We start from the raw sequence: 22661 nt of genomic DNA, 5'->3' as shown, positions 1-22661 counted from the left end.
TATAAAAATCGAACAAAGTTTTAAACTGAAGAGTAAGTGAAGCCGGCCGTTAGGCGCATAAGAAAATTGACCAATCTTAGATCGTATTTTGTCAAATTTAATTTTTTTGCCAACATCAACATTTTCGTGATTTTTATATTTTTTTGAGACGACTAAAACTTGATTTAATTTCATTTAATGATTTAATATTAACATTATATATTCATTTTATTATATTTATAATTTTTTTGATCTTTTGTTCAATAATATATATTTGTAAGGGACTAAGGGTACAAGAGTGATAGGGGTCATTATTATTTGGTTTATTTGGAGACGTTAATGGTCTCTATGTTATCAGTACCACTTAATTGAGCTCGATTAGGTAGGGATCTTAGCGTAAAAGTAATTCTGGTCAAAATTCATGACCACCAGTAAGCAACCCCGTTGCTAAAGTATCGTAAGTCCTATTTTGTTCAAATTTTTTGATACCTAAGTTTATAAAAAGACATGTTTCATGTTTAATGTCATTTCGACTTTATTTGTTTTAACTTTTATTATATTTTTTTTGTTTTATAAATAAATATGTGACTATATTATAACGTTTAATAATGAATATGGAGTGATTTGAATTATTGGAATGGGTTTGGTCATGTGAGGGGGTGTTTAGTTGAAGGAGGTTTGTGGGGTCCATTTAAAAATGCTAAGGAGGCTATGGACCATGGTTGGGCGGGCTGAGTGGGGGTTCCATACATCAAGGAGCCTCAGTATATTCGACGAATGTCCTCCGTGTTGTATTTGTGTTAATATCGTTTAGATGTTTGTAAGTTTTTGTTCAGTTGTTTTATGATGTTAGACCCGATGAGAGTTTGGCGGTTGAGAACCTCCCTGAGAGTCCCTAGAGCAGTCGGAAGGCCAAACTGGATGGATATATGCGGTCATAACATACAGTTTTATTTATTTTATTATTTATTAACTTTTGCCCCTACCATTTTTTGTTTTTTCTTTTTTTAAATTTACCGTTATTTGTATTATGGAATATATTCTGTTGTTGTATTATATATTGTTTATTAGTGAAAAGAAATAAAACAGCATACTTGGAATTTCATAAAAATCATTACTTACCCAAAATCCCGAGATTTATGGGGTGTATGTAAACTTTTGTCTCTAACTGTATGTGCTCTGTGCCAGAACCTGCAACATTTGAACAACTATAACATTTTTTTCCTTTATCTTATCGAAAAAATGGTAAAAAAGTGTAGATTCCTGCAGTTCGGGAATAGACCATTGGTCTGCTATCTACTAATTTTTACCACGATAACAATAAAAAATAGTACAATTTTGTAGATTCTTGCAGTTCTGGAACAGACCAATTATTAGGTCAGAAATATACTAATTACCATATATATATTCGGGAAATACACCGTAAATGCAAAGCTGGAAATAAGTGTCGTTAAAATATATGGACAAATGTATATTACCACCAATGTTTTAAGAGATACTGCCAAAAAATCCATTTCTAAAATAACATGAGCACAGTTTATTATTTTCTTAAAATAAACATTAAAGAAACTATTCTTCGGCGAATTAAAAATAAGCATACTTCCTCTATTTTAAAAGTATGTCTTCTGTATTAGACAGTTTGACTAACATATTGTATCTTTGTAGAAAAATACAAAACTTTTAAAAACTAGCATTTAAATTATTTTATGAAAAAAGTTATAGGAAAATTAAAAAAAAAACCTTTTCAAGGTCAGATAAATGTGAAATAAAAATCAGCGTACTTATAAATATAATGAGGCAGCAAAAACGATATCTCTTTTTAGTAAACGAATGCCCTCTGCAAATTTGTTCTCCAGGTCTGTATTGCCAATAGTTTTAGCTGCTTGACACATCTGGCGCAAAAGTTCTTCTAAGCGACGCATACAACGAATAATTGATCCTTCAAAAATATCCGTCATTTTACACACATTTAAAAATGACGTACCCTTACACCAGGCAAGTACAACATCCATTAGGAAAGGCTTAAATTTATCCACATATGATTCTTCGTCCAGTTCTAATTTGCACTCATTGGAAATTTTAGCTATGCGACGAGCCAATTCCTGCATAGAACGCAGAGGCCCTGATAACTCTTCAGCAGATGTAGGATTTTCTGATGATTTTTCATCACACACAAAGCAAGAGAGCAGAGATACCGCTTGTGCTGTTGTTAAGTCATTGAAAACACCATTAAAAATCATTTCTGTCATTAGCAGTTCATCTGCAGAACTAAGTTCACAGGCTACTCGTCCTTTAAATTCAATAACATCTTGTGCTGTACAATATTCCATTCTTCGAAGAATACGTTTACGATGCTTTAGTTCGTCCATTTGTAGAAGGCTGCGTGCTTCCTTTAACTTAGCTTTGGCGGTTTTTAATTCTTCCATAACTTTTAGTTTTTGGGTATACAATGCATAGATGCGATCTAATTCGGGAGAATTGTGTAGTGGATGGGCAAACAATCTTTCCTCGAATTTTGCTATGGAATCAACAATGTTTTTGAACTCAGGATCTTTAATGTTCATTTCGGTTATAGGATTAAGTAGTGGTGGTCCTTTGGGGAAGCGATTCTTCACCTCTTTAATTGTTTTCAAAACAGAACGGCGATTATCGGCAGGTCTTAAGTCGTTGGGATAATAAACTCTCAAAGAAGAAATTTGTGAAATAAGCTTGTGGACAACTGGTACCACTTCCATATTTCCCTTTTGGCCTGGCTTGCAAGGCTTTGGATCATCATTTTTAGATGATTCTTCAGATACATGCAGTAGGACATCGACAATTACAGATGTTTCAGCTTGTAACGGGTTCTTGGTTTTGCTAGTCTGTTTCTTAAAATTAACAACAATACCCCAGTCATATTCTTCTGTATCATTTTTCACTTTAACCAGACGTCCTGGTTGAAGATATGGTACAAGATATTCAGGTTTTGTTATCCATGTGCGAAACTGTTTACCCAAGGAATCAAGTTGATCTCGTATATGATGGTAGGATGCTACGCTATGCTCTTCATTGATTTTAAATTTCTCCAATTCCTTTTGTTTCTCTTGTACTTCTTTATATAAGTCGGGAATGGAGGATTGATTTTGGAATTGGAAGAATGAACGTTCCAACATGTATTCGGGATTAATTTCATCCACTCTAAGAAGATTTAAAACCATATTATAAGTTAAATGGAAAGCGGAATTGATGGGATCAGCTTTTCCTTGAACAATGCCTCTACCAACTGCGGGTGAAACTTTTTCGTCTATCATTAAAATTACAATACCTTTGTCATCCAAACCACGACGACCAGCACGGCCAGCCATCTGAATATATTCTCCTGAAGAAATCCAACGGAAATCCTTGCCATCGAACTTTCTAGGTGCGGTAAAAAGAACTGTTCTGGCAGGCATGTTAAGACCCATAGCAAACGTTTCTGTAGCGAATAAAGCTTTAAGTAGACCTTCACCGAACAGAATTTCAATAATTTCTTTAAGAATCGGCAATAGACCACCATGATGGATGCCAATTCCACGACGCAATAATGGTAAAACATTTTCAACTTGAGGCAGTTGTCGATCTTCTTCTGAGAGTACATCAAGGGCGTTGTTGAAGACTTCATCGACAAGTTTCTTCTCCTCGGCAGTATTGAAATCTAATTTAGCCATTTGCATGGCATAAACCTCACAGTCTTTTTTACTGAAGGAGAAAATGATTACGGGTGCAAAATTGCGTTCCATAATCATTTTCACAATTTTGAAAATGTTTGATTGGCCAGAATTAACACCTTTAATACCGCCCTTACGGCCTTTTTGGTCACCCTTAGCGGCTTCGCCTGAAAAAAAAACAAGAAATTATTGATAAGAAACAGAAGAAAAGATCGGAATGATTAAACATCGCAAGTAGTCAAGTAGTATACCCTGATCAAGATATATGCAAGCACATAGTTACATTAATAAAATACTTACCAGCATTCTGTAGAACTGCCATAGCCGTTTTGAAATTATCTTCCTTGAATTGTCCTTTTTCATCGACAATTAAATGTATACCATCACCACCAGCTGGAAATATATAATGCTGCAACGGTGTGGGACGATAATCGGTGTAGACAACGTGACACGGCTGCTTGTGCAAATGACAAACCCATTCAGCAAACTGTCTGGCATTAGGAATTGTGGCCGAAAGGAAAACGTAACGAACATTATCTGGTAGCAATATCAACGTTTCTTCCCACACAACACCACGTTCTTTGTCGCGCATATAATGAATTTCATCGAAAACGACCCAACCTACCTCACGCATAATCTCACTACCACGATATAACATGTTACGCAAAATTTCGGTGGTCATAATGAGGCATGAAGCTGATGGATTAATTGTGACATCACCAGTAACTAAACCGACATCTTTAAATTCTTCACTAAATTCCCGGTATTTTTGATTGGACAATGCCTTAATTGGCGTGGTATAGATGACACGTTGTTTACAATTAAGTGACTTGGCTATAGCATATTCAGCCACTACAGTTTTACCAGCGGAAGTATGAGCCGATACCAAAACACTTTGTTGGTTATCTATGCAAAGAATAGCCTCTTTTTGAAAGGGATCCAAAACAAATGGATACTCCTTTGCTGGAGTGCCGGTAAATGGCTGTAAGGGTATGTAGTCTTGTCCCGGATATACCGCAACTTCGTGTGTACATGATTCTGGAGATTTAATGACATGTACTGCAATTCGTGATTGCAAGGCATCAACACAGATGTCATCCAAAATAGACTCGGTCATTTTAGCACGTTTGTTGCCTTCTTCGTTATCAGCATCTTCGGAGGCTGCAAGAGGACGTTTCTCAGTTGTCTTTGGCGTCCTGTAAAGTAAGTATATGATTAAATGTTATTTATGTATTTTTTGAAATCACTTACTCTTCATTTTCGCCGTCTTTCCTTTCGACGACCGGAATCGGTGGTTCTATCTCATTGGATTCATCCTGCTCGTTGAAGCAATTAAACAAATCATCCACATCGGCCATTGTGATGTGCAGTAACCAAGTTCAACTCGCAAATATTTATTGTTTACCAATTTCAAAATTTATAAATCTAATAACACAAAACGAACACGAGTTTCCCACACGCTAGAGAATAGTGATGCGAGTTTTTCGATAAACGATAAATAATAATACCGATAACATAAACAATTGATGGCCCTACATCATGGTGCAATTATAAGGTGGTCACGGCATGATATGTATTGCTCTATTCCAGAACCTGCAAGAAGCTACTATTTTTTACTACGATAACAAGTTTTCTTTTATGTTATCGAAAAAATAGTAAAAATTACATGGCACAATTACCCAGGTAGTGGCATCGTAAAATTATAATATTATTATAAAGGGATTTGACTTTTCATATTCGATCAGCTGGTGTGATACCACTACCTGGTAGTTCTGCCATGGTATCAGCGTTGTCAGTATTGGGGATTTTTCCCCAAATTGGGGAATTTTTATTTGAAATGGGGAAAAAAAATTCGGCTTGGGGAATTGGGAAAATGTTGAGGAAATCTGAAAAATATTTGGGGATTTTTGGGGAATTTCTTTTTTGACTAATTACTTCAGATTATCTGATCTTTTTTAATTTCAGTACGTGAATAGCAGTAGGGCACGCGTGGCGCACAAATAACATGCGTCATATACTAACTGGCCGCAGCTGTAATAATTTATGACAGATTTGAAGTGTTATCATACGGTTCGACGACTGACAGCGTACTAGAACAGTGGGTTGAATTGAAATAACATTTTCCATAATTTCTATTGCTGAAGGGGACCTAACTGCAGATTTCTGGATTGATGGGGAATGATGAAATTAAACTTTATTTAACATTCATGTATCCGATTATAAGAGGCCCGTTATAATAATACTTTTGTAGTTAAATGTTGGCCGATTTCCGACACATAACCCGTTTTTTATTGCTTTAATAATAAGTGTCAGATAAATAAAAAGGGACTTTGTGTTCCTTTTAAAATTTAAAGTGCGCCCTAAAACAAGTAAAATTTGAGAGCAAATTCAAATAAACCAATCCGATTTGAGTAAATTTCATGTATACAGACTGGTTTTCTTGAAATTGAATGAAAGATGTAATAACAAATCTCTCTAAATTAAGGTATAACAAAAAGGGATTTTATAGAAAAGATGTAAGAACGGGCCTTAATTTAAGTTTTCAAACCGATGCACATTGCTAATATGCATTTTTCCCTGTGCACTCGAATATTGAAACCATTTATAAAAAAAATAAAGAAGATATTGACAAAATAGTGAAATCGATCGAAAACGTCTCGGTATATTTACCATGAGGAGCCATGGACCTAGGCTTTAATTTTGACTTGCACCTTTTTTGAGTAAACAATTATTAGAGTTAAAATGACCAGTGCCGAATATCTTAAACGCTGTTAATGCAAATGCTGCAACCGATGCCCACAAATATGCAGTTTTTTAATCACATAAGCCATTTTTGCAGCAATTCACTGGGTCAACACAATTTTAGCTCTATACGAACCTTTTTTAGAACCAGTTGTCAACACGCAAATCTCCACGGATGTTTACGAATCGCAATGGAGGAAGTTATCATTCGTAAATTGGAGATGGTATTAAATATGCTTTCCGTTCCAGCAAGTAATTCTTAAGTAGAGTCTTCAATTTTGAACCATATTCAAAATAAAATGCAGTACCAGTTACTAGAATAAATAATCAATTTTCTAACAACTCCATTTGTTGCAGAAATTTTGAACGACCTAAAGAGATGTTACAACTCTTTCATTATACAAATTTATATAAATCCAATGAAACTAATGATTCTGAATCACTTGAAAGTGATATAGAATACTTAACAAGTTTAATGATATGAATTTCAATAGTAAAGTAAAACTACTTTTGATTTTTTGTAATTATTTGTTAAAATTTTTGGGGATTTTTTTGAGGGAATTCAATGAAATCTGGGGAATTTTGGGGAAAAGTTTTGGACAAGTTGGGGAAAAGAGGCTAAAAAATACTGGCAACGCTGCATGGTATTCTACTAATCATGGTAGAATAATACAGGTAGCATTATCATGCCAGCTGATGGTAACATAATTGGTCTGTTCCTTTACTTTTAAAAATGGTAACAGTGGCAAAAAATGGTAAAAGTGGTGAACTGTTTTCATATAAATTGCATGCGATTAAAAGTAAGGGAACACTTTACAGGTTAAAAATGGTAAGAAATGGTAACCTCAGGCATGTAAAGGAACAGAGCAAATGTGTCAAGTGCATTGAGTTGACGTCAATTTTTGACACCTCATGTTACCAACAATTGCCGATGCGGCTACCTGTGTATTTGTACCATGCTACTAATAAAACAATTGTGTTATAGTACGTTTATATATAAGCGGATTTAACAAACCCACTGGGTTTCAAATGTCAATTCCTTTACGTATACGTCAAGTAAATCCTAATTAAGAAGGTTAACCCTGCAAAAGGCTATAATATAAACATGGCCTTATTTGGTCTGTTCCAGAACTGTAAGTGTCTATTAATTTTTACTATTTTTTTCGATAACATAAAGGAAAAAATGTTATCGTAGTAAAAAATAGTAGCTTCTTGCAGATTCTGGAACAGAGCAATCATTTTTCTACGCCCCACTATAATATGGAAGGTATAATTAATTTTGTTACTCCGTGTGTAACACATGGAAATATTCGTCGGTTTTTCATAAAACTCATATAAAAACTCATTTACTTAAAAAAGTTCATTTGTGAAAAAAAGGCTATGGCCCATTATTACATCCTTTCTGTTGTTAAATTTTGGCCGGAATCGGACTGATAAACAGTTTTTTGTTCTTACATGTTTCCTTTAATAATAAGTGTCAGATAAATTAAAAGGAACTTTCCTTTTAAAACTTAAACTGCGCCCGAGAGTATGCTGTATCAAAAGCAAGAAAAAATTGTCAGCATATTCAAATCAACCAATCAGATTTGAGTAAATTTTAGGTGTGTTCGTTTACTCAATAATTTGTACAAATTTGTACAAGTCCAGTAACTTCTTGCAACCGACTAAGTTCTTTTATATTGTACCCATGGTAGAACAAACCAGAACAAAGTAAATACTACAACAAATACAACTCAACAACAACCACATAGAAATTTGTTTTTGTTTGTAAACGTTAGTGTCATCGTACATGTAAACAAAATAAGGAAATGTCTATAAATTATTGGAATTTAAAAAACTAATAATTTTTAACATTTGATTGAATATTTTGAAAAGCATGAATGAAAACTCGTTAAGGCCTGCGTACATAAGCTGCTCTGCCTGATTGCCTTGCTTTGCTGCTTCAATAAAAAATAAAAGAACAAAGAAGGCCGACCCAATTTCCAACTGATGGCAACCCAGTTCGAAATTTCGTCTTTATTCTATTATTTTTATTACGTCAGAAATGAAGCAGGTAAGCAAGGCAATCAGGCAAAGCAGCTTATGTAGCGAGGCCTTTAGATTTTCAATTTTAATGTTTCCATATCATTCCACTAAATGCATAATTTTTTGCAGAAAGTAGAATTCTTGCAGAAATGTTTGGGGTCGCTGGTAATTCATTGAAAAAAGAGAAGCTGTTTCAATCGCTTGCTTTTTAAAACAAAAAAGCACATGTTTATTAGGGCTTTATTCTTTTCCAATTTAACAAAATACCACACATATTAACAAATGTTGTACCGCCTCCATAAGCGGTGTAATAGTGTGCGGCACGTCGTTCAGACTTGGAGGAGGATACATGTGATCGATACAAAGAAGTCTTTATGGGAAATAGTTTTTACTTCTGAGCGATATATTCTTTTCCTTAAAAAATGTATATCCCTAATATACATCAGAAATATAAACAAATATACAAAATGTACGGAATTTGACACTAAAGGCCTGGGTACATAAGCTGCTTCGCCTGGTTGCCTTGCTTTCCTGCTTCATTTCTGACATAATAAAAATAAAAGAATAAAGAAGGCCGAGCAAATTTCAAACTTTTCTGTTTTATTCTTTTATCAGAAGTAAGCAAGGTAAGCAGGCATGGCAGCATACATATGTACTCAGCCCTTAACATTATAGCTCAGTTCAGTCAGCTGGGTATTGCTGCTACCTTTTCTTGTTCTACAATGCATTGTACCGTAGAGTAAACGAACAACATATGCTTTGTTCCAGAACCTGCAAGAAGCTACTATTTTTTACTACGATAGCATTTTTCCCTTTATGTTATCGGAAAAAATAGTAAAAATTAGTAGATTCTTGCAGTGCTGGAACAGACCAAATCAGTAACAATTTGTACAAATTTTGAGTAAACGAACTCACATTTTATGTATACAGACTTTTTAGCTTGATATTAACATATTTTTACAAAATTTAACATCTATATATAATGCGAACTATATTCTTTAATTTTCTTAAAGTAAGGTATTGTTACGAATGTAACTGATAGGTTTATATTAGTTTAGTTTTATTTCCGTTAATTTAAAAATTTGAATTATAACGTAAAGTTTGTATTACGCAGTTACTTTATTTAAGCAACAACAACTACCATGTAGAACTCTCTTCATCATTCTAGTCGTTACATTACCTTTTGTTAATGTTCTTTTGTTTGTTTTGCCATAATAATGTAATTATCGTTTAGTTCCTACTTCTTGTATTTCGTGTAGTTGTTTGTTGTTGTAGTTACGTCATTACTGTGCTTGTATGTATGTGAGTATGGATGTTCGCTTAGTGCGAATGTGAGTCTGTGTGTTCGCTGCGCAGATTCGAGTTGTTGCCATATTTCTAGATATTTCTAGACCAAGGAGATTTTGGGTATAAATAGAGTTACGAATGGCAACATGAAAAAATAGCTGCGTGCTAACTAGAGACTTGCTGTGTGCTTAGTAATTAAAGTCGGTTACGAATAAGTGTAATAAAGTAAATAAAGCATTGTAGAAACGTAATCTAAAACGAACCCTGTTTTATTTGGTACAAATCGTATCGGGGAATAAAACAACGTCTACACGGACATTAGTTAAATCTAATTCCGTAACAATTGGTGTCAGCAGTGAGATTACGATCATCCTACAATGAAGTTTAAGGATCTACGAGTGGAAGACTTGAAGAAGGAGCTAAGTAAGTTGGAGTTGTGTTCTACTGGCAACAAGGCCGAACTACAAAAACGCTTGTTGGAAGAGTTCGAGCGCCGTGGAATGAACATCGATGAATATGAGTTCGACGGTAAGGAGGAAGTCGAGTTACCGGCAAAGGGCGAATCCACTGTTGAGGAAGTTTCATCGGTAGCTGCCAGGGGTGACGATTTGAAATCAATGCTGGCTATGATTATGCAGGAAATCAATAAGAAAAGTGAAGAAAATTCCAAAATGATGGAGAAATTAGATGCTAAAATGGAAGAAAATTCCAGTAAAATGTTAGAAGAGATGTCTAGAAAGAATGAAGAAACTTCTAGACTTATGATGGAAATGAAAGCAGAAAATTGTCGAATGTTTGAAGAAAATTCGAGAAACTTAAAAGAGGAGTTGGAAGAGAATTCTAGAAAAATTAACGAGAAACTCGAGAACATCACGATAGTGATTGAAAAGAGAGTAGAAAACATGGAGGTGCAAATTAAAGAGTTGGATAAAAAGATTCTGTCTGTTGACGAGAAATTTCTGGCCCATGACGAGAAATTTGTGAACCTGGAGAAGAAAATGTCGGAACTGGAAATCAAAGGCGGTCCAGTGAGAGTTATCCATAACGCGTTAAAAATTAAGCCTCCAGTGTTCGACGGCTCTACATCTTTCAATGTGTTCAAATTACAGTTCGAGACAGTGGCTGCTAGAGATTCTTGGAACGACAACGAAAAGGCGGTATCACTCCTTATGGCATTGAAGGGTGATGCTGCTGACGTATTACAGAGTATTCCCGCCGCTTCTAGAAACAGTTATGGGGATATAATGGCTGCTCTCGAACGTAAGTACGGTGGCGAACATAAGCAAAACATCTACTTAATGGAATTAAGGGGAAGAATACAGAAGCCAAATGAGACCTTACAGGACTTCGCAACGGAGGTAGAACGTTTGGTGCTAATGACGTATCCAGGAGAAAACCATCCATTGTTGGACCGTATGAAAATCGAAACATTTGTGAATGGTATACGTGACGCCGAGATCAAACGTGCAACGTATGCGTCACCAAAATCGTCATTTGCTGAAACCGTGTCGTACGCCCTTACACAAGAGACGGCAAGAATAATCACCAATACCCAGACTCACAAGGTCCGCAAACTGGATACCGAGTTCGATGAACCCAAATATCGTGTTAACGAGATCGAGGCAGCAATGAAGCGGGTATTACAAGGAAGGTATACGGCAGCACCAACTAAGGCCAAGGGTAGGTGTCACAATTGCGACAAAATGGGTCATTTTGCGCGTGAATGTAGAGCGAAGCGCAAGCGATCGAGGTCATCGTCACCATCCCCGTCAAAAGAAAGTAAAAGAGTGGCTCAACGTTCTGCAAATGAGTCACCGTTAAACTAAATCGAGCCAGTCCAGCGGGGCATGAACTGGCTCCCATCGACGACGGCCCCACAATCTCCATAGCGATTGTACAGCAGAAAAACCACAACCTTACAACAACTGGTTACATCAATGGCGACAAGCGAATTCTGACCTTGGATACAGGCGCATCAAAGTCAATCATCAGATCAGATCTGGCAAAAGGAAAGATAACGCCACTAAATGGAGTCAGGCTGCGCACAGCAACGGGGGAGCCTGCGGCAGTACATGGAAAGATAACCGTGAGACTTACTATTGCCAATAAATCGGTCGATTACGAGTTTATAGTGGCGGATATCGTAGACGAAGTTATCATAGGCGCAGATTTTATGATTGCCTTTGGTCTTAATCTGGATATGAAAGAACGTGTGATGACATGGTCCAATGTGGAAATTCCATTAAATATGGGCTACGATGAAAACACACCTATTAGACGTCTGACTACGGAACATCCAGAGATTATACCGCCTTGTGCCGAAACATTGATATGGGTACCAATGGATGGAGATTGTGGAGTCGGGAAATTGTGGGTGGTGGAACCAGCAGAGAACAAAAATAGTAACATCTTAATAGCGAATGCCCTGGTGAAAAGCAACGACGATGGACTGATTCCAGTTAGAGTTTTGAACCTGTCAGATAAGCAAGAACAAATTTGCCAATTTTCCGACGTTGGACAATGTACACCAGCCGAAGCTGTAATCAATTTAGAAAATAACACCGAAAAATCAGCAGCCACGGAAAAGAAGCACCTCGATGGTTACATCAAAGAGTGGACACAGAACTTATCACCTTCCGAGAAGAACAAGGCCAAGCAGTTATTATGGAAACATGCCTCTACCTTTGCGTCTACAAAAGGGCATCAAGGAAGAACATCGGTGGTGAAACATGAAATAAACACAGCAGACGCAAGACCAATAAAACAGGCCCCAAGAAGCGTTCCACTGGCAAAAAGGGACGAAGTCCAGAAGTTGATAAGCGAAATGGAGGAGAGTGGTGTGATCGAACCGTCGTCGAGTCCCTGGTGTTCCCCAGTAGTTCTGGTCAAGAAGAAAGACGGAAGCACCAGATTTTGTGTGGATTACAGAAAACTAAATGATGTCACCAAGAAAGATAGCTACCCGCTCCCAAGAATCGATGACACACTAGACACCTTAGCCGGGACGTCATGGTTCTCTACCCTCGATCTGCAGAGTGGTTACTGGCAGGTTGAGATTGCCGAAAAAGATAAGGAAAAGACAGCGTTTGGCGTTAACGGCGGTCTCTGGCAATTTAATGTCATGCCATTCGGGCTCTGCAACGCCCCGGCCACCTTTGAAAGGCTGATGGAGCGGGTGCTGAAAGGGTTGCAGTGGAAGTCGTGCCTTATATACTTGGATGACATCATAGTCATGGGACAGACTTTCGACGAACACCTCACGAATTTAAGGAATGTACTCCAGCAGCTATCGTCTTCGGGTCTGAAACTGAACCCGAAGAAGTGTAGTCTCTTCCAGCGAGAGGTAAAGTTCCTGGGGCACCATGTGACGACGGAGGGCATATCGACGGATAGCGAGAAAATTAAAGCCGTCAGAGACTGGCCGCAGCCTCGAAACCTCCATGAGCTGCGAAGTTTTCTGGGTCTCTGCACCTATTACCGTCGGTTTGTCCCCAATTTTGCCAGCATTGCCGCAAGCTTACACCGATTGACTCAAAAAGGGCAGAAATTTCTGTGGAGCAACGATCAGGAAGAGGCATTCCAAAAACTCAAAGACATGCTCTGCACAGCCCCTCTTTTGGCGTACCCTGTACCGGGCGGTAAGTTTGTGTTGGACACTGATGCCAGCGCATACGGGATCGGTGGTGTCCTATCCCAGGAAATAGACGGCCAAGAAAAAGTCATCGGGTACTACAGCCGAACATTGTCAAAGCCTGAGAGGAATTACTGTGTGACGAGGAGGGAGCTGCTGGCAGTTGTGGAGAGCATCAAACACTATCACAAATACCTGTATGGACAGCCCTTCCTGCTAAGAACCGATCATTCCGCTCTGCGATGGCTGCTCCAGTTTAAGAACCCGGAAGGTCAATTGGCCCGTTGGATCGAGAGGCTTCAGAGTTATGACCTAAGTATCGAGCACAGAAAAGGTGGAAAACACGGTAATGCTGATGCCCTGTCTCGTCGGCCATGCAAAATTGAATGCAGACATTGCTTGAAGGCTGAAGGCAAAGCAAGTATCGTCGATGTCCGGCTACTGCAGGTTGAGTCCGGCGAGGATTGGTCGGCGGAACAAAGAAAAGATCGCACCCTAGGCAAAATAATTTCTGCTATGGAAACGGGCGTACGCCCTAGTCGCAAAGAAATAGCGCCCGAAAGCCCACTTTTGAAAGCTTATTGGGCCCAGTGGAACAGTCTACTTCTAATAGATGGGTGCCTACATCGTAAGTGGGAGAGCGACGATGGAAAAACTCACCGCAACTTGATTGTCGTACCAGACTCCAAAATAAAAGATGTCTTGTCAGAGTTTCACGATGGGCCAAGTGGAGGACACCTTGGTGTGACAAAGACTGCTGAAAAGATAAAGCAGAGGTTCTACTGGGTCGGCTGTCAGAAATCCATCGCAGACTGGATTGCCAACTGTGAGAGGTGTATAAGAGCTAAAGGTCCAACCCGGAAGAGTCGAGGCCACATGCAACAGTATAATTCAGGAGCTCCATTTGAAAGAATCGCAATGGATGTGGCTGGACCGTTTCCAATAAGCGACTCTGGGAACCGGTATGTCTTAGTGGTCATGGATTACTTCAGCAAATGGCCAGAGGTTTATGCCATTCCCAACCAGGAAGCCAAGACAATAGTGGATGTGTTCAGCAAGAATTGGATTTGTCGCTATGGTGTCCCATCCGAGGTTCATTCCGATCAAGGAAGAAATTTTGAGTCAGCGATCTTCAAAGAAATGTGTGACACCTACGGAATCAAGAAAACGAGGACAACGCCCCTGCATCCACAATCAGATGGCATGGTGGAAAGATTTAATCGCACCCTGGAAGAACATCTACGAAAGGTGGTAGATAGCGGCCAAAGGGACTGGGATGAGCATATTCCAAAATTCCTACTAGCCTATAGGTCGGCCATTCATGACTCCACATCTCGAACCCCAGCCAAAATTTTGTTCGGGAATGAATTGAAGCTGCCTGGTGACCTGATCTTCGGTGCCACACCAAACCCCGAAATTGATAACGATGAAAACAGTCAAAACTCTTTCAGTGAAGTCCACGATGCAGTACGCCATCGGATAAAAATGGTCAGCAATCGCATGAAGGCGAGGTACGATCGAGCGGCAAATACTGATGGGTTCCAAGAAGGGCAATTGGTACTATTGTTCAACCCACAACGGAAAAAAGGACTATGCCCCAAATTACAAACGCACTGGGAAGGCCCCTACAAGGTAGTCAAGAAAATAAATGACGTCGTGTATCGCATACAGAAGAGCGACAGCCCTAGATCAAAGATGAAGGTGGTACATCTAGAACGGTTGGCCCGCTATGGAACGAGAACTGTGCCAGGTCATGAGGAACAGGCTTAAGCGGGAGGCAGTGTGTTACCAATGCCCATACCACAGAGAGGGAACTGTGCCTATTCGGGACGAACAGGCTTAAGCGGGAGGCAATGTTACGAATGTAACTGATAGGTTTATATTAGTTTAGTTTTATTTCCGTTAATTTAAAAATTTGAATTATAACGTAAAGTTTGTATTACGCAGTTACTTTATTTAAGCAACAACAACTACCATGTAGAACTCTCTTCATCATTCTAGTCGTTACATTACCTTTTGTTAATGTTCTTTTGTTTGTTTTGCCATAATAATGTAATTATCGTTTAGTTCCTACTTCTTGTATTTCGTGTAGTTGTTTGTTGTTGTAGTTACGTCATTACTGTGCTTGTATGTATGTGAGTATGGATGTTCGCTTAGTGCGAATGTGAGTCTGTGTGTTCGCTGCGCAGATTCGAGTTGTTGCCATATTTCTAGATATTTCTAGACCAAGGAGATTTTGGGTATAAATAGAGTTACGAATGGCAACATGAGTTGAGTTGAGTTTTGAGCGTTGAACTGAACAGATCGGTGAAAAAATAGCTGCGTGCTAACTAGAGACTTGCTGTGTGCTTAGTAATTAAAGTCGGTTACGAATAAGTGTAATAAAGTAAATAAAGCATTGTAGAAACGTAATCTAAAACGAACCCTGTTTTATTTGGTACAAATCGTATCGGGGAATAAAACAACGTCTACACGGACATTAGTTAAATCTAATTCCGTAACAGTATGACTAAAATGGACTTTAAAGACAAGATGTAAGAACGGGCCTATAGTTCATATGAAAAAACGGTAAGAAAAATTCAAAAAAACTGTTAAACGGATGGATCGGGGCGTGTACAAAATCATAAACTAGGGTGGTTTTAAAAAATCGATGTCGGATTTTTTAGATTTTAAGATTGCCCCAGTTTGATCGGAATATGTTAACGCATGCCACTAGGGGGGCTCTATACTTGAAAAAGGTCCTGCACAAATCACTTTTAATTGATGTGATTCACATATCATTATATATATATACGAGGGATGCCCGAAAACTACCTGGCCTAGGCATCATCGCGTATTGCCAGGCGCCATTTGAATTTTTTTTGGAAAGTTTGACAGTTTTTAGCCTAGACTTACTCAGGACAGTTTGTCGTACGACCATGTTATGTGTTGTTTACAGTGACTTGAAAAAATCATCAAAGACATATGCTCTGTTCCAGAACCTGCAAGAGGCTACTATTTTTTACTACGATAACATTTTTTCCCTTATGTTATCGGAAAAAATAGTTAAAATTAGTAGATTATTGCAGGTCTGGAACAGACCAATAAATACAACAATTGGTCTGATCCTTTACTTTTGAAAATGGTAAAACCGGGAAAAGTAGTAAAAGTTGTAAACTACTACGATAACAGTTGTTCCTTTATGTTATCGAAAAAAAAAAGTAAAAATTAGTACATTCTTGCAGTACTGGAACAGACCAATTGTTTCATAAAAGTTTTCCTATGCGTATACGTCAAATAAATCCTCATTAAGAAGGTTAATCCCACAAAAGGCTATAATATAAACATAGCCTAACAATTAGTAGATTCCTGCAGTACTGGAAGAAACCAATGGTGTTGCATCAGTCACTCGTATGCAAACAAAATGCCAAATTTTTGTACATTTCAGCTTCGTTCCAGTACTTTTTAATGATAAAAGCATCAAATGAGAGAACTGTCGAAAATGAGTTCCACATACACATTTTTCCAAAATTTACGGGAACTGAAAGTGACAGAAACGTCAAAAACAAATGTCAAAGTCGGCGTATCAGGCAATCAGAAGCCGGCAAACATGTTGCATATTTTTGCTCTCCCAAATTGTCGTGTAAAAAGTTTCTAAATAGAAAGCTATTCAGCGTCATTTTCGTTCCAAGGGAAGTGAACATATTGCAACTTTTTTGGTGTAAGGGAACGAGTTTTAGGAAAATGTGTAAAAACTTTTTAGTTCTGGAACAAAGCTTTAGTTTACAAACTATCTATATTCCCAACATTAAGTGGGGCACACACGATCAGTTTTGACTGTCCGTTTGGCTCAAATAATCGATTGCTTGCCGGCGTGGACGTTCATTTTTGTCAGTCATCAGGCAACCACAAAATATTTTGTGGTTGCTGGACAGTTTGACACTTATCGATATTTCCGAAAAATCGACAGTCAAAACTGATCGTGTGTACCCCGCTTTACAAGGAAAATTTTGCTTGCAAAAACCTATAAGTTCTCAGTCACAAAACTCTCCCAAATTCTCTCCAAATTCGTTCTCTTTTACATTACAAGTTTGTTATCGAACAAATTTGTACAAACTTTTGGGTTATCGTACAGACCTATTGATATATAGTGTGAACAACCTCTTAAGCGGGGCACTCACCTTAGTCAACTATGCCTGAAGGTATTGGGTTCGATTCACCGGCTAGACAACATCAAATTGTCACCGGTGGCAAAATACCCCTCAACGACATTTTTTGGGTATTCGGCCATGTAAAACTTCTCTACAAATGGTGTCACATCGTTCGGACTCGGCGATAAACTGCAGGTCCCATATCATTAAGCTAATGTGAATCGGGGTGTACTCATTGATATGAGAAAAGTCTCCCTTGTCCCTTCTGGACGCCGTTATACTTATTCCTTGGTCACACTAGATGGTTTCAATGAAACAATTTCATGAAATCCAGGGTTCCTAGGTCGATTTCCATACTAGAGTAAAATCATGAAGTAGCTGTAGTGGGGAACTCGATTTAAGAACCCCTAAAAATTTCAATGAAACCACTCTGGTGTGACCTTCGACTTAGCTACTGCAAAGCTAAGTATTTCAATAAATTGTTTATTGAGATCTAAGGGTTCGTGTTTGTAGTTGGTTGTTTGCATCAATTTTGATCAGTTTGATATCTGTAGACAGAAATCTGAGAAAAAATTATAACGGAAATTTGACCTAGACGACATTAAAATAAAATAATTTTCGCGAAAAATTATATTTTTCAAAGTGTTTTGTTTTTGTATATTCCCTGAACAAGATAAGCTTATAGTCCCAATTTACATTAGGCGAGTTTACTTCCGGCAATTGTCAGTTTGATGGAGAGAGAGGTGAGGCATATGGTAACCCTTTGCCTCTCAGCCCCCTCTCTCACCAACAAACTGACAATTGCCGCAAGTAAACTCGCCTAATATAAATTGGGACAAAGAAATTCCAAATTTGTTTTTGCATCTTCATTCTTTAATAACGGTGGTACGTCTGTCTCTTCTTTCACGCATATTTTTTATGATAATTTTTAAGATAACTCAAATTTCAAAAGTGAAAAAGTGCATGATGCGAACGTTTGCGGACCATAACTACTTTTGGTGATTTATGCACTGAAGTCTCCAACATCAGATCCAATCAAATACATATTTGCGCCATTCTGAAAAATCTCATTTATATCAACTAAAGTCATGGAAATATTTAAATATGGAAGTATTTGAGAAAACATTTACTAAGAAGAAATATATTTTGGTTCCAGCGTTCGCCAAATCTACATATTTTATTTGTACGAATGTGCATTGTTTTTTAATTAATTCTCTTTCGAGTTGAGCTGTTAAGCTGGGTACACATTGTCAGTTTTGAATGACAGCTTTGTTGTTGCTTGCTAGTGTGGCCGTTCATTTTTGTCATTCATCATGCAACCACAAAATGTTTTGTGGTTGCTGGACGGTTTGACAGTTATCGATAATTGCAAAAAATCGTCATTCAAAACTGACGATGTGTACTGTACTTATGTGGGATACACACGATCAGTTTTGACTGTCAGTATTGCTCAAATAATCGGTTGCTTGTCAGTGTGGCCGCTAATTTTTGTCAGTCATCAGGCAAGCACAAAATATTTTGTGGTTGCTGGACAGTTTGACATTTATCGATATTTCCTAAAAATCGACAGTCAAAACTGATCGTGTGTACCCCGCTTTATTGAAAACATAGACGCCGGATCTCTCTCACCGGGTATGTTTGAATTGAGTGTGGTAAATAAGAAACTCAATATAAAAAGCCACAAAAATACAACTTAGTCCCGGTCCACACTAGCGTGAATTTCATTAAAAAATTTCATGAAATTATGTGTTCTTAAATCGAATTCCCCACTACAGCAATTTTATGATTTTACTCTACTATGGACGTCGATCTAGAGACGCATAATTTCATATCAAAATGTCAGTGAAATTACTGTAGTGTGGCCCGGGACTTTACAAATATTTTGTTCTGGCAAAAGGCTACATGGGGATGGATAGATTTTGATGGGAACTATATCCTCAGATAAAAATATCCAAGAAAATATTGTCATTTTCCCCAAAAATCGTCTTCGAACTTTTTTGAGTTTTCGGGTTGGAGTGACTTGACCGCGGAAAAATTGAGTGATCCGTCGTCTGTATATTTATTAGTCTATGGTAAAACTCGTAAAAAACTATTTTGAGCTGTATCTCAAGAACAAAAGTTGATGGAATATAAGTCCCAATTTACATTAGGCGAGTTTACTTGCGGCAATTGTCAGTTTGTGGGTGAGAGAGGGTGTTGATAGGCAAAGGGTTACCATATACCTCACCTCTCTCTCCATCAAACTGACAGTTGCCGCAAGTAAACTCGCCTAATGTAAATTGGGACTAAAAGTAAAATTGAGCAATTAGTTTCCTTTCGTTTATGAAAAACACTTATGGCCTGTTTCACTAAGACGATTCGAATACAAATTCGTTCGACTTACTACCAAACTTCTGTTTTTTTTTGAAAATATTTGATTCATTGCGTTTTCAATCAAATAATTTTTTCTGCAACAAAAGGAGTTTGGTAGCAACTCGAACGAATTTGAATTCGAATCGTCTTAGACAAATAGACCATTAATACCAAATTTCCGCAAATTCGGTAAAACAATATCGCTAACCTCCAAAATACGGAAATTTGGGAGGTACTGTTCTATGGGGGCTATATCAAAACGTAAAGAAAAGGCGTAAAGTTTTTAGACTCAAAGAAGACTAAATACCAAATTTGCGATATTTCAGTGGCATAATGTGGTTAAAACCTAAAAAAATACCGTAAATCAAGAGGTGCGCTTCTATGGGGGACATAGGAAGACGTGGACCTATACTGATAATTCTTTTGTGGGACATTTTATAACCCCTTGAAAGACTAAATAACAAATTTCAGTCATTTCGGTGGGATATTAACGGCACATCCTTCACAATTATGAAAATCGGGAGGTACCGTTCTAAGGGGGCTATATCGAAACGTGGACCTATACCGTCGAAATTCAGTCGGAAACGGTTTTACTCCCAACGTAGAGTAAATACCAAATCTCAGCCATTTATGTTTGTTGTTGTGGCCACAACCCTCAACAAAAGGAAAATCGGGAGGTACCGTTCTATGGAGGCTGTATGAAGGCGTGGGCCTATACCAACAAAATTCTGGGGGAAATTTTATATCCCCAACGAAGGCCAAGTACCAAATTTCAGCCATTTCGGTGCGATAACGAAGCTAAAACCTTCAAAATACCGAAAATCGGGTGGTACCGTTCTATGGGGGCTATATCAAAACGTGGACCGATGTAGCCCATTTGCAATACCAAACATCCTAGGAGTAATAGAAACTTCTACACCAAATTTCAAAGCTCTCTCTTAAAATTGCGAGCTGTATCTTGATTTCAACAGACGGACGGACGGACGTGGTTATATCGACTTAGAATTTTACCATGTAGTGCGATTCTGTAACTCTCTACCGATTGAATTACCGACAAATGTCGATAGTTAGCGATATTTGTCGGTAAGTGCTATTCTGTATACAAATTTTACCGATTTTTATGTCGGTAATTATCGAAAATCATCGGGCAGTTACCGACGAAAAAAAGAGTCGTTAAGTCTACCGACATAAAAGAAATATCATATTTTAAACAAAAAAATCAATGAAAATCAAATTTTTAAGAAATGATTTTGGAATATACAGTTAGTCAACTTAATTATTGCAAAACCAAAATTATTACAAAATTAAAAATAAAAGATCATTCTATTGGTATAAATATTTATAATTTTTAATATTTTTGTTAATAGTATAATTCTTACAGATCTTTATTAATATAATAAAATAAAAAGTAGCTAAATGTCACTAAACATTTTCTTAAAATTAACAAAAATGAGAACAACCCATTATTTGCACTGTCGAGAAAAGAATTGCAAAATTCAAAACTTTTCAATCTTTCACGGTACACGATGTGCCTTGGCCAAATTTAAATGGAAGGTGCTTACACCTGAGAAGTTTTTGCAGATTCTGAAACTACAATGCTCATAGATGAGGAATATCAAGAAACAAAAAAATCGCCGGAGGAATTTTCAAATAAATCGCGATTTAAGTTAACATTTTTAGGGGCTCTTTAGGTTTTCACGATTTTGCTTGGAAACCGCGAGTCCTATGTAAATGGGCCTACAAAAAATGTTGTAGCTGTGAAAAATCTCCACAAGATTGACCTTTATGATATTTTCGTAGGTTTTACCGTTTTTGAGATATAAAAGTTCAAATTGAGACAATGCACTGACAGTACGATTATCGCCTCCTTATAAAACCGCTTACACATAGGTAGATTTCGCGGATTCCTAAATTTTTTTTTACTTGGAAACCGCAAGTCGTATAGAAATGAGTCTAAAGAAAATGTTGTAGCTGTGAAAATTCTCTACAAGACTGGATGATTTATTTTTTAAGTCTTCAAGATTTTGCTGGAAACCGCAAGTCATATCAAAATGGGACTAAAGAAAATGTTCAAGGGCGTAGCCAGGATCCAATCTAGGGGGGCAATTTTTTTTTTGTGATGTGTATAGTTTTTACATACAAAATTTTAAAACCTTTATTTAGGTACTTACCTAATGAAAAACTAGTAAAAAAACGTCCACCATGAAATATTCTGAACTAATATGGAATAGATAATTTTCTTTCAGTTACGAAAGTACCATTGCCCACAATTTTAGGCGAATTTGTTTGACCACTTCGTAAACCAATTACCTACCACCTAACCTTATCTGTAGTGGGATTCTGTAACTCATTTTTGCTGTTATCGATAATCGTCGGTAAAATGAATATGCTTATAATTTCGATAATTAACGAAATTTTTCGGTAAGTTAACGATGAGTAGAAAGTAGTCGCTAGCCTCTACCGACACAAACAGTGATGCCAACTTTTCTTTATGTTTTTAGTCATAATTTTGCGATTTTATATTTCCGATTTTTGCTGTTACTTTTCTTTATGTTTTTAGTCATAATTTTGCGATTTTATTTTTCCGATTTTTGCTGTTATCGATAATTGTCGGTAAAATTAAAATGCTTATAATTTCGATAATTAACGAAATTTTTCGGTAAGTTAACGATGAATAGAAAGTAGTCGCTAGCCTCTACCGACACAAACAGTGATGCCAACTTTTCTTTATGTTTTTAGTCACAATTTTGCGATTTAATTTTACCGATTATTGTCGGTAACAGCAAAAATGAGTTACAGAATCCCACTACTGGTCAGCTAAAATGTTGT

General features: G+C 37.4%; 1 protein-coding gene across 1 annotated transcript; it reads right to left on the bottom strand.

Annotated features, from left to right (window-relative positions):
* Nucleotides 1-1488: 1488 nt before the first annotated feature.
* Mtr4 (exosome RNA helicase Mtr4) lies at nt 1489-5174 on the bottom strand. Its single transcript, XM_073968065.1, has 3 exons — nt 4917-5174; nt 3966-4861; nt 1489-3832 (listed from the first exon to the last, which is right to left on the bottom strand). Exons 1-3 carry the CDS (start codon nt 5021-5023, stop codon nt 1761-1763), a joined length of 3075 nt encoding a protein of 1024 aa, XP_073824166.1. The 5' UTR covers nt 5024-5174; the 3' UTR covers nt 1489-1760.
* Nucleotides 5175-22661: the final 17487 nt, after the last annotated feature.

The sequence above is a fragment of the Musca autumnalis genome, unplaced genomic scaffold, assembly GCF_047663935.1.
Source record: "Musca autumnalis isolate F117 unplaced genomic scaffold, ASM4766393v1 scaffold_2, whole genome shotgun sequence".
Lineage (NCBI taxonomy): Eukaryota > Metazoa > Arthropoda > Insecta > Diptera > Muscidae > Musca > Musca autumnalis.
This window is presented reverse-complemented; position numbering and strand designations above follow the sequence as displayed.